Source organism: Astatotilapia calliptera, chromosome 19 (assembly GCF_964374335.1).
Source record: "Astatotilapia calliptera chromosome 19, fAstCal68.1, whole genome shotgun sequence".
In the NCBI taxonomy this organism is placed as follows: Eukaryota; Metazoa; Chordata; class Actinopteri; order Cichliformes; family Cichlidae; genus Astatotilapia; species Astatotilapia calliptera.
The window spans coordinates 9,025,484-9,041,369 of NC_137440.1; the positions used below are offsets into that span (position 1 = coordinate 9,025,484).

The 15,886-nt window shown below is 45.9% G+C and overlaps 2 protein-coding genes and 1 non-coding gene across 4 annotated transcripts; 1 reads left to right on the plus strand and 2 right to left on the minus strand.

Moving 5' to 3' along the window:
• The first annotated feature begins 30 nt into the window (after window positions 1–30).
• Window positions 31–2,254, plus strand: LOC113012750 (uncharacterized). 2 transcript variants are annotated; one of them, XM_026153071.2, is made up of 4 exons: window positions 31–696; window positions 871–1,062; window positions 1,132–1,342; window positions 1,424–2,254. In XM_026153071.2, exons 1-4 carry the CDS (start codon window positions 48–50, stop codon window positions 1,656–1,658), a joined length of 1,287 nt encoding a protein of 428 aa, XP_026008856.1. In that variant the 5' UTR covers window positions 31–47; the 3' UTR covers window positions 1,659–2,254. The 2 variants fall into 2 exon arrangements, with proteins under 2 accessions (XP_026008856.1, XP_026008855.1); XM_026153070.2 differs by having other exon boundaries at window positions 871–1,342.
• An 8,717-nt stretch (window positions 2,255–10,971) lies between these two features.
• On the minus strand, window positions 10,972–15,766 carry dkc1 (dyskeratosis congenita 1, dyskerin). The gene is made up of 15 exons (XM_026152641.2): window positions 15,665–15,766; window positions 14,731–14,786; window positions 14,562–14,648; window positions 14,118–14,209; window positions 13,858–14,042; window positions 13,564–13,628; window positions 13,260–13,386; window positions 13,047–13,177; window positions 12,694–12,837; window positions 12,388–12,508; window positions 12,086–12,204; window positions 11,910–12,013; window positions 11,550–11,592; window positions 11,327–11,476; window positions 10,972–11,202 (listed from the first exon to the last, which is right to left on the minus strand). Exons 1-15 carry the CDS (start codon window positions 15,678–15,680, stop codon window positions 11,140–11,142), a joined length of 1,503 nt encoding a protein of 500 aa, XP_026008426.1. The 5' UTR covers window positions 15,681–15,766; the 3' UTR covers window positions 10,972–11,139.
• Window positions 12,270–12,346, minus strand: LOC113012784 (small nucleolar RNA SNORD83). The gene has a single exon (XR_003270749.1). It is a non-coding gene; the product is annotated as a small nucleolar RNA SNORD83 (small nucleolar RNA).
• Window positions 15,767–15,886: the final 120 nt, after the last annotated feature.

Sequence of the window (15,886 nt, forward strand, 5' to 3'; positions counted from 1 at the left end):
AGGGCCGCTGCTCAGGTAGCTCCGTGATCGATTATCGGAGGTGAGAGATGGCGCTGCAGCTTCCGGCCGAGTTGTGGCTGAAGGTGTTCAGCTTTCTGTCCTGGAGGGACAAACTGAGCATGCGCTGCACCTGCTCATACTTCAGACACCTGCTGGATAAGTCCCGCCCCTTGTGGAGGGGCTTCAGCGTGGTGCTGCAGAACCTCTCGCGCTATAACCGCTCGTTCTGGCGTAGCCTGGCTCAGAGGCACGTGGGTAACGTGCTGCTGCGCTCAGGTAAGAGGAAGCACCTGAAGCAGCTGCACGCCTGGCTACCGTCGCTCTGCGGCCTGCGACTGGACGACTGGAGAGAAGGGGGCGTGGATGATCTCAGACTGTTCCGCCAGCTTCAGCGACTGTCCGTCACTTCCTGTTCCATTCCGCTGAGGAACCTGGACTTCCTGTTTCCTCTGAGTCAGCAGCTGACGCAGCTCAGCCTCTGTAACGTGCAGCTCACCTGTTCTGCCTCTCACCTGTTGGCCACCGTTGGTCAGTTGACGTGTCTGACCTCGCTACTGCTGCACCACGACGGCAGCCTAAGGGTCCCGTCCCTCAGCGGTGTCCTCGCTCACCTGAGCGAGCTCACACACCTGTCCTGGACCATGATCACCTACAGGACACTTCCACACGACTTCTTCAGCCCCGCCCACCACACAGGTTGGCACACCTGGATCAGTCGCTCGCTGAGATATGTAATAGTTAGATTATTGATCTTGATGGTTAGGCACTGGTGTGTTCTGCCTTCCTGCTGACCTGCCTCACCTCTGAGATGGAACAGAGACAGGCGAGATCAGACGTCACATGACTCAGGTGTGTTTTATCGTCCTGCAGGTGACGCCGCATTGCAGCTGCTGGACTTGCAGCTGCTGAATTATGACGCCGTGGTGACACAGGAAACGCTGCAGCCTTTGTCCCGCCTCCGTAGCCTGTCAGTGTTCCACCTGTACTCCGTACCTGGACCCACCTGTCACCTGCAGACGTGGCTGACGTCACTGCCACACCTAACCAACCTCAGCATCCACGGTGAGTGTCTGTTTCCCCCCTTCGTATTTGTCTATCTGAGCATCTCTCTTATGTCTGCATATTCAATAGGAGGCCACCCCCTGGCATCGTACGCTGACTTCCTGCCCACCTCGCTGCTCAGCCTGACGCTGTGTGTGGACCTGCAGCCCAACGACCTGCGGGTGGTCTCCGCCCGGGCACCGCAGCTTGAGCATCTTCACCTGGAGCCCTGGAGCTCGTCGTCCGACCTCATCAGACTCCTCCCACAGCTGTTCCCTCATCTGAAAACGCTGCGGATAAGGTGAGCCCGACACGTCACACGCAGTGTCTCTGTTGTAAGTGTCATGATGATTTCCATGGTAACCTGCCGTCGCTGTTTCAGGCACCAGCACGTGTCTGACGATGACTTCCTGCAGCTGCAGCGACTGCGGCGCCTAGACACTCTGGAGGTTCTGGACTCGTACTACAGACCTGACCCGAGCGACCCAAGCCGGGTCATCTTTGAGCCGAGTCCTCGTTTGCTGCGGCTGACCTCTGACCTGCAGAGACTGACCAATCACAGAGTCAGAGTCATCACCAGCTCACATGGAGACCTGCTCAGCTGCCACTGTGTCTGACCAGTCCATGGCTGTGTCCCAATTCAGGGTCTGCACGCTTGAAGTACGCACACTACGCATACTACGTACTTCTCGTACTATAAGTACGAGAAGTGCGGAAGTGAGAGGCTTGTGAAATGGGATGGTCTAGCCTTCGTCGCGCTGTTCAGGTTGCCTAGCAACCATGAAACTAACCGTGAGAAACGGTACATACAGCTTTGTGTGACAGAAATGAAGGAGAAAAAATGTTTTGTTGGTCATTCATTTTTGTCATGACATCACTTTAGTTGAGTATCTGAGGCTGAGACCACGGGACTGTAAAACATGATTGTTGGGCTTCATTTCTGTGCTGAACAGTCATTTAAGATTAGTTAGTAAATAACAATTAGTTAATGTTGTTCATGAGACTAAAGTCAACTCACTGTGGTAATGTAAATATAATATGGCCAATATTATAGTATTGTCAGATTATTATGATATATATATATATATGGCTTTACAACCAAGTTAACGCTGAAAGTACAGACATCACTAATGTCACTTTGCCGACATGTGGCCAACAGCAATGTTTTAATGTTCTTCATTATTAAACATTCGCACATAAATTCTTGACATCACATTCAGTACTTACTTTTGACAGTTCACTCTTCGGCCGCTCCCTTCTGCCATATTTCGCGGCAAAATTATCCACACCCACCGCCGCACTATGAATTGTGGGATATATGGGACCACGAAGCATGCACCGGGCCACGCTTGATATTTGGGGAAATCGACGGCGCATTTGGAGTATGCATTTGAAGTACACTTCCAATTGGGACAGCCGTCGCGTGGCGGTGACGTAATCACACTTAAAATGCGTACTTCAAGCGTGCAGACCCTGAATTGGGACACAGCCAGTGAGAGTCTGCCCACCGCGATCAAGATGTAAAACAAAAGGTGGGCCATCGCATCACCTTCAGCTTACTATCCAATTGGCTTTCAGGATCAGCCACCTGGGCCCAACAGAACCATTCATTTATTCTTTCACAGATACGATACGAAAGAAAGGACGAGATCATCGACATCATCATCACAGGGGGAGGGGACACGGCCGGTTCAAAGCTTCTGTGTAGTCATGGTTACACTCAATGATATGGTGAGGGTCCGGCCGCAGCTGCCGTTATCACTGCTGCATTCTGGGTAACGCTTTGGTAATCAATCACTTTATTGAACCTTTGATTTCAGACACTGAATGTGTTTCGGGACTTTGAATCGGTTGATAAATAAAAAGTTGTTTGTTTGTTTTTTATTTGATTTATTGCAGGGTTTGAACTTTAACCTTTTTCTGAGGTCACATGTCATATTTGAATCTTTTGAATAATGACGCGTTTTCTTCAAATGTCAAAATAAAACTTCTTCCTGTTTTGATTTATTTTGTCTGGGTTTTTTTTCTGCTTCAAAATCCAAACAAATATTTGAAACAAAAAAAACAAAACAAGACTGAAAAACATTAAAAACCAATAATTAACTACTTACAGATTTACTAATCAGACTTATTGATCTTCTGTCTATTAACCTAACCGGAGAGTTAGGGTCGATTCTTTGTTCAACTGGCTTGGCTGTAGCTCAGGTGGCAGAGCAGGTCAGCCACTAATCAGAAGGTTGGTGGTTCGATCCCAGGCTGCCTCCTGGCTGCATGCCAAATATCCTTGGGCAAGATACTAACCCCATGTTTGCCTACTGGTGGTGGTCAGAGGGCCCGGTGGCGCCAGTGTCCGGCAGCCTTGCCTCTGTCAGTGCGCCCCAGGGTGCCTGTGGCTACAACCATCACCAGTGTGTGAATAACTGAATGTAGTGTAAAGTGCTTTGGGGTCCTTAGAGACTTGAGTAAAGCTATACAAATGCAGGCCATTTACCATTCAACTACAAGCAAGCAATTTATTTATATAGCACTTTCAGATCAGCCCCAAGCTGAACACAAAGTGCTGTACACTTGACATGCCAGAAATGATACATTAAACATGTTAAAAAATAAGAAATAACAAAATAAGCTAATTATTAAAATGATATTTAAAATAATAAAATTAGCACAAATAGCAAAAACAATAATAAAATAGTATAAAAATGATGATGAGAATTACATTTAAAACAATAAAATCAGGGTCAGACTGTGTCATGAGCCAAAGAGTAAAAATGGGTTTTAAGACGTGTTGTAAAAGTGGACAGTGAAGGGGCCTCTCTAATGTGCTGGGGCAGAGAAGGCCCCGCCCCCTCTGAGCTTCCTCTTGGACCTGGGTACCTCCAGGAGCAGACCTGGGGGGTGGGTAAGGACAAAGAAGCTCAGAGAGGTAAGTTGGGGCAAGACCATTTAAACATTTAAAAACAAACATGAGAATTTTAAAATGAACTCTAAGATATACAGGCAGCCAATGGAGTGAAGCCAAAACAGGAGAAATCTGCTCTCTCTTTCTAGTCCCTGTCAGGACTCTTGCTGCAGCATTTTGGATTAACTGAAGGCTTTTCAGGGAGTTTTTAGGACCTGATAATAATGAATTACAGTCGTCCAGCCTGGAAATAATAAATGCATGAACTAGTTTTTCAGCGTCACTCTGAGACAGGATATTTCTAACTTTAGAGATGTTGCGCAAATGGAAGAAAGCAGTCTTACATATTTGTTTAATATGTGCGTTGAAGGACATGTCCTGGTCAAAAATGACTCCAAGGTTCCTCACAGCGTTACTGGAGGCCAAGGTAATGCCATCCAGAGTAAGAATCTGCTTAGATACTATATTTCTAAGATTTTCAGGGCCGAGTACAATAACCTCAGTTTGATCTGAATTAAGAAGCAGAAAGTTAGCGGCCATCCAGGTCTTTATGTCTTTAAGACATTCCTGCAGTTTAACTAATTGGTGTGTGTTATCTGGCTTCATGGACAGATAGAGCTGGGTGTCATCAGCATAGCAGTGTAAATGTATGCTATGTCTTCTAATGATGCTGCCTAAGGGAAGCATGTATAATGTAAACAGAATTGGTCCTAGCACTGAACCCTGTGGAACTCCATAATTAACTTTAGTGTGCATTTACATGAACAAATTGGAGTCTATTAGATAGATATGATTCAAACCACTGCAGTGCAGTACCTGAGCACCCACAGCGTGCTCTAATAGGATATTATGGGCGACAGTAGGGCCGGGTATCGTCAGTGATTTCTAGAATCGATTCAATCCACAATTCGATTCGGGGAAATTTTGCCTCAGACAGAAATATTACAATTCAGCTCATGCATCAGTACATTTCCATATTTTTATATCTATAAAAAGAACGCTGACAATTGTGAGACTTTATCACAGAAAAACATCTAGGTGATTTTCCTGGCCTGGGATTTTATAAAAATATTCTGCAGTAGATCAAAAACAAAAGAAAACCATGAATCAGCATCTGAACCAAGGGCATAGATTTGGCATGGACGGAAGGGACGTGTCCCCACCAGCGATCCAGCGATTACTGAATTGTCCCCACCAATAATTTGATCTCTTCGAGTAAAGAAAAACAACCCGATAGAAAGAAAAAACGATCTGTCAGCGTCTCATTCACCCAGCGGTGCAGAAAGAGTTAAATTACTTCTCTACTGGAGTCCTACGTCATGTGACAAATATGGCCAATGTGATTGGCTGAGCCTTTCAGGGAGCTCTGTTTAGTTTTAGCAGCGGCAAACCTGCGCTGCGAGGAGGACGGCGGCAAAAAGGAAGAATCTGGATATAAGAAAGTGTTTTTCAAAGAAACCTGTAAGTCACTTAAAGCAAAGCTCACTCATAAAATGTGTCCGTCATAATAACGTTACAGGCTATGCTAGGTTTTGGCGCACATCAGTCTAAAATTGTATGTAACCATGAATAACGTGTTTTATAAACTAACTGCACAACATGCAGCACTATTAGTTCTCTCAGTCTCAGAGCAGCATTTCTAATTTTGATTGAAACTGTCAGAAAACAGCAGCCTCGAGCAGCCAGGATATAAGTTTACAGAGGCTGTTAAATAATTTCATCCTAATGGCTAGGGATGGGTATTGATAAGATTTTAACGATTCCGATTCCATTTTCGATTCTGTTTAACGATTCGATTCCTTATCGATTCTCTTATCGATTCTTTTTTTTTTTTTAAAAGGAGAACACTAAAGTCGATTAGCTTAGAACTGTGTTTTATATCTTCTCTTTGAACAAGATAGAAATTTAGGAGTAACATGGCCTTACAAACCCAACAGTGAGATCTTAAGAGATCCACAGCCTACGGCTCTTCAATGGGGTGTCACAGGGTCCCCAGGAAAAAAAAATGTATATGTAAAATAATAAAATAAATATTCTCCTGTAGCAATAACAAAGTTTAACATAAATTATTCTGTAGCAATTACACAAGAATATCCAGTAATGTCCTGCCTACAATTAAACACATTCACTTACCAAAGTGAAATCGGGGGCATCTGCTGTGGCAAATGGGTGCAAGCCTTTGACCACAAACTTAGACACTGCTGGGTAACATTCGTCTATCCTGGCCTGAAAGGAGACGCTACCGGTAGACTGCAGCGAGAACTGCCAGCATCTGAGCCAGCCAGACTCTGTCTCTCTCATCATGGTTATCTAAATGCAACGCACAGTAATAGCAGGTTTTGTAATAAGGTAAATCGCGCTAACATAATATGCAATGCTAATTGATTAGTTACCTGCAGTATTAACGGGAGAGGACGTGGAAACGCTACCGCTGCTGCTGGGTTGAGCTTCACTAGTCCGGAGCGGATCAAAAACACGACATTCGTTGAAAGCAATCGCGTGTTTTTTGAGCAAATGCTTTTGCATGTTCATAGTGTTTCCTCCCTTTGATGAAATCTCTACTTTGCAAGTATTGCACGTTGCCCCGTTGTCATCCTTTCTCATAAAGTGTAACCAAACTTTTGAGCGCTTGTGCCGCTCAGGCGCCGTGTTTCCTACTGGGTAAAAGACGCTACTCAACGTGATGACGTCATTCGGGGCGACTGGAATCGATAAGGGAATCGTTTTTAAAAGTGGCAAACGATTCCAAGGAATTGAAACAGTGGGAACCGGTTCTCAACAAGAACCGGTTTTCGATACCCATCCCTACTAATGGCACTGACATATTCATAGGAATAGTCACGATTTTGCAAATATTCCACCTTGTAGTGCAGTTTGCACAAATTGTTGTAAAAACGCACTCACCCTACAAACATTACTGATGAGTCAAGATCTGCACAAAGTGACAGAAACACTGAAGCAGCTCCACATTTTCTTCTTATTGTCATCTATGTCCTATTTGTCAGGTGACAGAAGAACCAACACAAAGCTCAGAGAGTAATGGTGACACAAGATCACAGGTGAAATTGGATGATGACTTGTTGGTTCATGACTGTATTTGAAGCACATGTCTGACTGCATGTATGTGGAGTGTCTCACTGTTGTTTATCAGGTGACAGAGGCAGCTCTGCCATGTTGTAGCTCAGAGGTGAAGAGGCGAGGTCACAGGTGACTGGCTGATGATTTGGTGCTATAGATTAACTAGTATTTATTATCATGACAATTGTCAGGCTGCTTTTAGTCATCCCAGTATCCTCAGTTGAGGCTGAAAGAAGCTTCAGTGCTCTCAGAAAACATGGCTAAAGTCAACAATGACTCAAATGAGATTAAACAATGCTGCTGTATGTCCACCAGGAGAGACTGGACAGTATAGATGTAAAACCAATATGCCAGCAATTTATCTCTGTTAACGAGAGGAGAAGGCATATGTTTGGCTGCTTCACATAGTGGACATTGAGTTGTTGTGTGGGACACCAGTAGCATTAATGTCTGTTGCTGTAACAGTAGCTCATGCTTAGAATAGAAAATCCCAGCTCACTGATCTGATCGGGGCAATAATGTGGCTAAAATGTTGCATAATGTTGCTGAGAGATCTTTTACTTTGTGGCAATCTTAGATGGACATAAACCACCAGGTCATTCAGTGTTCCCTTAGTGCTAATGTATCAGAGATGTTGGTGTAATGTAACTGAAGTAATGTTGTTAAGTCCTTGAACTCATATTCGTTTATTGTCATGACTGTATTTCAGGGCTGGACTGGCCATCGGGCATACCGGGCATTTGCCCGGTGGGCCGCTAGTGATTTTTCGTTTTTATGGGCCAATGGGGTTTTCTTCCTTTTCTTTTTTTTTTTTAACGGTATAAATGAACAGTGGTGGATTGGCCAGTTGGTCATGATCAACTCTGGGCTGGACCAATTACAGCCGAGGAGGTCAAACTTTAAAGTCAATGTGAAAAGGAACGCGATTTGTCCCATACTACTTCAGCTAGAAAGTTGCTAATTCAATCATGAAACTGATCAATGATCAGCTGATCGGCTTTTTTCTCTGCATCAGAAAGAGGAAACCAGCGGAGGTCGCATTAAACAATAGCAGCACGTTTAAGCTTGATCAGCTGTTGTTAGCATTTATTTAATATTAATTTCTAGTATCAGCTGATGTTTGCTGGAGCCACAGCTGTAAAGCTGCTGGTCATGATGTCGGTTTGGATATGTGGTGAGAGGGAAACATGAAGATGAAACCAGGAGATGTCCTTACTGAATCATCAGAGCTGAACAGGTGATGGAGAAACAGGTTTACCTTTTAGGTGACATGAATGAGTTGAAGTTATGAGCTGTTTCTGAGAGACAAATAACACCAGGATCCTTTTCTATGTAGCTGACAGCTGGTAACTGTGTAGGGGCGGGTCTAGCAAAGTGTTGCCAGGGGGCTGCCACAAATGATTATTTTGGTAGTCGACTAGTCACCGATTATTTTTGCAATTAGTTGACTAATAAGATCATCATCCGTTGAACGTAAAACGTACAGCTTATTGCACCAGCAGCATCTGCTCTTATATAGCTATCATTAGCTTACAGCTTTAAGTGTTTAAGGTCTGTGCTAACTAAAAATAAAGACAAGATGATAGTTTATTAAATTTTAATGACATTTGCAGATTGTTTCGATGGAGTTTAATAAACTCAGCCGTCTGCTCCTTGGTATCTAAAATATAACAGGACACCGGAGTAAACTCTCGACCGTCTCACACTTCTGATAATCAGCTGTCTGCTTGACATTTATTCAGCTGTGTAAAAACTATAACTTTAATCTCAGCCAAACCGATTTACTCAGGAACAAATAAAACAGTGAAAAAAGCCAAACAATAACATTTTTAAGTTATCTAAGTGACTTATATATCATGTTTAACCTGAGTAGCGAAAGACAGCGGTGGGTTTGAAGCCGGGAGTCCGGTGTTCTCACGGCTCTAGTGAGCCTTGCCCCCGGCTCGCTATCGAGCTAGTGGGTAACAGACGTCTCCGAAAACGTCGGAGCGCTTTTGAAAATATGTGGTGTCCTGATAAACTGAGCAGATATTTGAGGTTTACACATTTTCCCTGAAAATATGTTAAACGTTTATTTTGTGACCCAGAAAGAATAATAAGAGTAACATTAAAACTAACTAGCTGCCGCCATTGTTGGAAACTGAGCAGGGCCGCGCTATGAATTCTGGGACACAGCCTTCTTCTTCGGGGTTTAATGGCAGCTGGCATCCTTGTACATGCAGTGCTGCCATCTTCTGTTTCAGTCCGTTATTACACTCTTAAATCCTACTACTTATTCCTGCGTCTTTTGGGATCTTACAAAGCTTCAAACGACGCGTCGACTATTAAATTAGTCGTCGACGATTTTGATAGTCGACGTAATCGTGACTAGTCGACTAATCGTGGCAGCCCTAGTTGCCAGGGGGGCAGGTAGGGCATTAACAGGGAGAGGAGGGGGGCACAAAGAAATACTTTTCTTTCTTGTTCTCATTTAAAATGTCTCACTTTTAACAAATAATTATCTGAATCTTTCAACCAACGTTTTCATCTGATGTCAAATGTATAAAAATCCATTATTGTATTCAGTAAATATCAAGTCTAGTTAGTATATACCCTAGTAGGTTATAGTTTTCTTTACTTTGTTAAGGTACCATCTGTGCAGTCTGCAATTCTGTTGAAGAAAGATGTTGAATCTATTTAATTACTGGAGAAAAATAATAGATTTATGTGCATTTGTTGTATACGTGCATTAAATTTAAATCGGTTTTGTTAGTTAAGCATCTTGAGGCAGAGGGTGGGGGAGTGGTTCCCTACTTTTTTTCTTTGCTGGGAGTTGGCAACCCTTTTAGTTATAGGTATATGTAATTATAAATTAGGTGTTACTGTTCAGAATACCAGAATAGGGAAGGTGGTGTAGGTTTAAGCTTATTATAAAGGCTTTAAAGGATTTAGGACTTTTCCTATAATACCATGGTGGGCCGGTCACTAGTCAAAATGCCGATATTTTGTCCCAGTCCAGCCCTGTTATTTTCCCCTGTTATATTCCAGCGCCAAAACATCAGAATCAGCGAGCTGTCAGCTTTCAGCCCCAACCGTGTTGTCGGTGAGAAAGACTACATCTCACCGATTCTGATCCGTCGGCGCTTTGTGTTTACGTCTCTGTGCAGAAGCGTGTTACTGCTCTCATTTACTGTTTTAAATGTTTGGTGGTTGTTGAAATTCTGTGAGATTTAACCTGAGATTCTGGCGTTTCAGGAAAAATAAATTTAAAAATCGATTCAGGATTTTAATGAATCGATATCACATTATCCAAGCTAGAATAGATTTTAATCGATAAACAAAACCCACTGCTAGTCGACAGTATCGAATGCTGCACTGAGGTCTAGCAGGACAAGCACAGAGATGAGTCCACTGTCAGAGGCCATAAGATCATTTGTAACCTTCACTAAAGCTGTTTCTGTGCTGTGATGAGCTCTGAAACCTGACTGAAACTCTTCAAATATTTTTTTTCTAAGGGTAAAAATTTTACTTTTGAAGAAAGTCATTATTAATTAAAGGACTGCTCAGCTTAACGGAGCACTGACCGTCAGGCACTGTAATTATTTATTTGGGACTAACACTAAATCAGATTAAAAAGGTCTGAGGAATTAAACTCTGACTAAGGGCCAGTTGGATGATAACAGGACTGGTTTCTGAGCTCAGGTGGAAAAAGCTCAGTCAGGCTTTCAAATGAATCTAAACATGTCTTGATTAATAAGCTAAAGTGGAAAGTTGCTGCCACACCCCCTCCTCTACCATAGTTGTTGCATTTCAGGAGGAAATGTAATGAGATTACAACCAGACCAGCTACAATTTTCTCAACTGTGTCCTGAAGTCACATAATGACATATACAAGTATATGATAAAGCTTTTATTTCTGGTCCGAGGTCAAATTTTCAAAAAACAAACCAAACAAACAAAAAGCTCAAGCTCAGTTTCAGAACAAAAAACATTTAATCTTAAAAGTACAAACAGGTATTTACAGTTTAAAAAAATATTTTTACAAAATAACGTTATGTTCTGCTTGCATGCAGAACTCCCACAACCATCTGCACTCAGGGTTGACGTGGGCCGGGTCTCGCCACCCGTTCACCTGAGACTCCTTACTCTGTGTCACCTTCCTTTTGTTTCTTCTTCTTCTTCTTTTTCTTTGCGCTCTCCACAACCTGCAGGAAGAAGCCATGATGAAAACACGAGTCACACGCACACTGTTGAAAAATGCAGACAAGCCTCTGTGCAGTCGTTTAAGAGTTTTTTCCTGCTGCACAGTTACGTCACAGACGCACTCACCTGTGCTTCTGGGCCCGTGTCCTCCGCCTCCGCCTCTGCCAGCTTCAGCCTCTTCTCCTTTTTCTTCTTTTTCTTCTCTTTCTTTGCCTCCTCTGCAGACGGTGTGCTGGGTGGCGTTTCACCTTCACTCTCCGTCACCTCCCGCTTCCTCTGCAGATCAGAGCTCAAAGGTCAGCATCAGCTCAGACTACACCTGATTTGAGTGATTACTGTTCGAGTTTACCTTTGTTGAAGCATCGCCCGACTCCCCGGTCGCCTGGGAGACACTGTTTAAAAACAAACAAACCAAAACCTTAAACACTTCCTGCTGAACTCAGAAGAGTGACAGCTGGGGTGGACATTGTCACATGACTGTTCTCAGGCGAGCTGCAGATCAGCAGGAAGCTGAGTGAAGGAGCCCAGACCCGAACATTGCTGTCGCAGACTGACTCCCTCGGAGAGCACGCCAGCTCGGCGAGGGATAACTGTCTGCTTCACCTGCCCGACTTTACCTCACGCTACAGAATCATCTTCAGGTGTTCTTACTGTGTCCGAATAAGAAACGTGCACCTGTCCTCCACTTGGACCCCACCCCTGCACGTACCTGTAGTCGACGTACTGGTCCTTCCAGTCGGCCGGCGTGCTGCCATTGGGCTTGCCGTGTTTGTCGAGCAGTCCCTTCTGAATCAGCATCTTCTTATGACTCGCCTGATTAACAAAAACTCGTTAAACACTCGATCGGGTTATTCGCTCACAGCTGATCAGTGTTGTCAGGCGCACCTTTGGTCCCAGGCCCCATTTGCGGGGATACGTGTCCCTCTCCATGATCACCCTCTTGATCTTTGCCACCACGCCATGGTCACATGTGGATATCACTGCTGTGGTCATCAGCGCCACCGCTGCACAAAAACAAACTGGTCAATGACCCCATCGCTAATTGATAACCTCGATCGAGCAGAGGCGGAGCCATCAGTTATGGGTGATAGATAGCAAGTCATCACGGCCCGAAAGCTGCTGCAGCTACTCAACTCATCACGTGGCTTCACCTGACCAGGACGTGACGGCATCACACACTAACTCACCTGTGCAGATGGCCTCGCCCTTTGTTGTTATGACAACGATATCCTGGTTCACCTCGATGCCGTCTTCATACCTGAGCACACCTGGCAGCATGATCTTGGCTCCGTAACAGATGGCGTTCACCTGCAGACAGATGTTTTCAGTGTCACCTGTGCAGGTAAAATTCAGCAGCTCATCAATGACTGTTAATCTCGCTGACAAACAGGTGAAATACGGCGAGCATCTGCCTGACTTTCACCAAACAGGTGACCTCCACTTTAACATTCACAGTTGTTTTCTAAACTGGGAGGATGGCAAGGAAGACTCACGGCGCTGTCCTTCATCACGAGGCGTTTGTGTGACACAAGCAGCTTCTCAAGCGGGAAGATGACTCGGCGCAGGTACGACTCGTCTTTGTTGTGGTCGAACTGCCACTGAGCGTCCAGCACGTCGTGCATCGTCACCAAATTGTCCTGAAACAGAGATCCGGTGAGTGATGTCATCATTAAGTGCTGCGATGTCATGTCGGCGATACTCGGGTTCGGGGTTTGGACACGCCATGTCCACCACCTCTCCATCGCCGTCTCTGTGTCAAAGTTCAATTGACAGACCTGCACTGAGCAGCGGGCCTGGACTCAACACTTTGAAACCACAGTGACATCACACAGGAAGTGACGCTCACCTTCTCTCCCAGGACCCCTGACCGGACCCTCCTCAGTTCCTGCATCTGGCCTCCAACGCCGAGCATCAGCCCCAGGTGGACGCACAGCGTGCGAATGTATGTCCCCGCCTCACAGCTCACCCAGAATATACCTGCAGGAAAGACGTGACCTGTGACATCACTGCGCCCCCACACAGGTGAAGCGATTAAACGCCAAATGATCGTCTCGCTCACCAAGCCTCCTCTCGGGGTCGTACTCAATGAGTTTGCTCTCGTAAATCGTTCGAACTCTCAGCTGACGTTTGACGGCGGCGATCAGTGGCGGCCGCTGGAACAGAGCGCCCGTCAGCGTCTCCAGCCCCTGCAGATATAATCCCAGTCAGTGGAGGTCACATGACTGGCAGCCAGCCAATAAGAGCTTCAGGAAAACTGTATTAGGATGTTTTTAATCAAAAAGGAGCTTTCTTATGATCGATAAGCACGCCAATCAATACTCGAGCAGATCGATGAGCGAGCGCTTGGCGGCAGGAAGTCTTACCCGGGCCAGAACGTGCTCGCTCTCGATGGCGTTGTGCAGCCGAACTATTCCCACGTACTCTTTACCTGCAATAAACACAGAGAGCAGTGAGGCGGCAGCAGTTTACTGGGCCCACGCCTTGGCGAGGGGCAAAGACGGCGAGCCGGACTACAGAGGTGAACCACTTCCTGTCAGCTGATCATAAACTGGTCACAGCAATTGATCGCTGCAAAGGTGTGACCTGCCACACGTGAACCAATCTTCTGTGTGGCACAATGATCACCTCCAACAGGAACAGGAAGTGGTAATCATTACCTGCGCTTTGTTGGGACTTGACCAACCGGGTGGCTCGGTCGATGCAGACGATCAGGCAGCCCGTGACCTTCGGGTCAAGCGTGCCGCTGTGACCCGTCTTCTCGACTCGAAGGATCCGCCGGATCCACGCCACGACCTCGTGGGATGATGGGTTTGCTGGTTTGTCAAGGTTAATGAAGCCTGACCTGACAGGAAACAGCAAGTAGAATCAGAGGGGCGCTGGGATGGCGTATTGGTGAGGTGTGTCGGCGGGGCGGTACCTGACATAGTCGTGGATGTTCCTCTTCAGTGGGTTGCTGCCGCTCGGTAACGGCGTGTAGTGCGCCGTCCGGATATTCAGCTTATCAAAGTTCTGCAGATAAAAAACACACACAGAACGTCACTTCCTGTTTGAAGAGCAACACAGCACACTGTCAGGCTCTTGGATATGGGTTGCAGTGTCATATGATCAGAACAGAAAGTCGTCTTGGCAGCGGTCGAGTTGCACCGTTCTCTTGGCGAGGTTCTGTCTGTCGTCCGGCAGAACGCCGGGACGCTGCCAGGACCCCAACCGAGAGGCTCCGCCCCCAGAACGGGAGCAGAAGCACCGACTGCGACTCAAAGGCAGCACTCAGCGAATGGATAAACAGGCTCATCACATCACATGACCATCACTTGACAGGAAGTAGTATGGTGACAATAACAGGCAGACTCAGGTGACCTACCTTTAGCAGCAGTGGCCATTGCGACGTGTCCAATGAGGCGACTTTGGACTCTGGGCGGATGAAGAAGTCCCCGCTCTGCTGGACTTCCTGAACAACAAAAACAAGAAGTTTGTTCACACACTTCACAGTGCCAGGCGCTGAATTGGCGACCTCTGACCTTCTGACTCACCCCAAGATCTTCTTCACTGACTCTCTTCACTTTCTTCTTCTTCTTCACTGACGTTGCTGAAAAACCAACAAACCTGACATCAGGGTGACAATGAGCATGCTCAGTCTGCAGGCAGACTTCTGTCTTTGACCTGCTTTAAGATGATCTAACACAAAAGGTGGGGAAAAAAAATCTGGTGCCAAAATGGTGACGACACGAACTGTAATTATTTCACAGGTTAAATCGGCTCATTCTTCTCTCCCTCGTGCGCAGCTGCACAACCACGTGGCCTCCCTGCCACACGTGGTTGTTAGCATGAAGTGGCTAATACACCGAGCTAACAGGCCTTGCTCAATTGCTCAACTTATCAGTAATCAGGCGATTAATAATCAAGATGTTTAACGCGGCCGCAGATCGATGCAGTGAACTGGACCCGATCGTAATAATCAATTAGTGATCGATCCCAGCAGAGACTGACTGAAAGTGATTCAAACCCAGCTCAGTCGGCACCGAGACCTCCCAGCAGCTCAACCAAACCTGCAGATCGATTAAAATCCGCGGATTGATCCGATCCAGCTCACTGATCAGATCCTACCAACACACGATCCACCTGAACAGTTAAAGTCAGTTTGCGGTTGCACACGTGCTGCACACACGCGGCTTGCACACACGCAGACACACACTGTCACGTGTACCTGAGCTCGAACCGGTCCCCAGATCATCCTAACCTTAAACCCAACAAACAGACTCAGAACATTCACGATCAAAAGGCGTTTTTTTCTGGAAAACGTGTTTTCTGCTTTTTAAACGCAGTTCTGCTCAGTCGAAGAGGCTGCGCGTAGCGAGCGGATGTGCGCAGGCGCCGAGGTTCTGGTTCTGTCCAGTCTCTTACGTGAATTTGATTCTGATTAAAACTAAAAGCTGAAAGTTTGGAAGAGACGAGCCTCATGCTCACCTTCTGTGTCCGCCATCTTCCGTCGACTGAGCGCGCACCGCGACCCCTTCCTCCTCTTCTCCCCCTGCTCCTCCTTCTTCTTTGGTGTTGGCAGAAGCGGAGGGGTTTACCGCCACCTCGTGGTGTGGAGATCACCAAACGTGTCTTTCATTCCTCGCTTCTTCCAGATTTCAGAAACAGGAGCGACCTGAAGGTCAAAGTTCAGACTGAGTGACTCCCACT

What these genes read in the sequence shown, in the direction of transcription:
- dkc1 (XM_026152641.2), bottom strand. An exon ending in AATGGCCACTGCTGCTAAAG is followed by an intron (nt 14,210 to 14,561) that starts GTAGGTCACCTG and finishes TTTTATCTGCAG; the next exon opens with AACTTTGATAAGCTGAATAT. An exon ending in CGGGCGATGCTTCAACAAAG is followed by an intron (nt 11,477 to 11,549) that starts GTAAACTCGAAC and finishes TCTGATCTGCAG; the next exon opens with AGGAAGCGGGAGGTGACGGA.
- LOC113012750 (XM_026153070.2), top strand. Translation starts at nt 48, where the DNA reads ATGGCGCTGCAGCTTCCGGCCGAGTTGTGGCTGAAGGTGTTCAGCTTT. An exon ending in CAGCCCCGCCCACCACACAG is followed by an intron (nt 697 to 870) that starts GTTGGCACACCT and finishes ATCGTCCTGCAG; the next exon opens with GTGACGCCGCATTGCAGCTG. An exon ending in CTGAAAACGCTGCGGATAAG is followed by an intron (nt 1,343 to 1,423) that starts GTGAGCCCGACA and finishes TCGCTGTTTCAG; the next exon opens with GCACCAGCACGTGTCTGACG.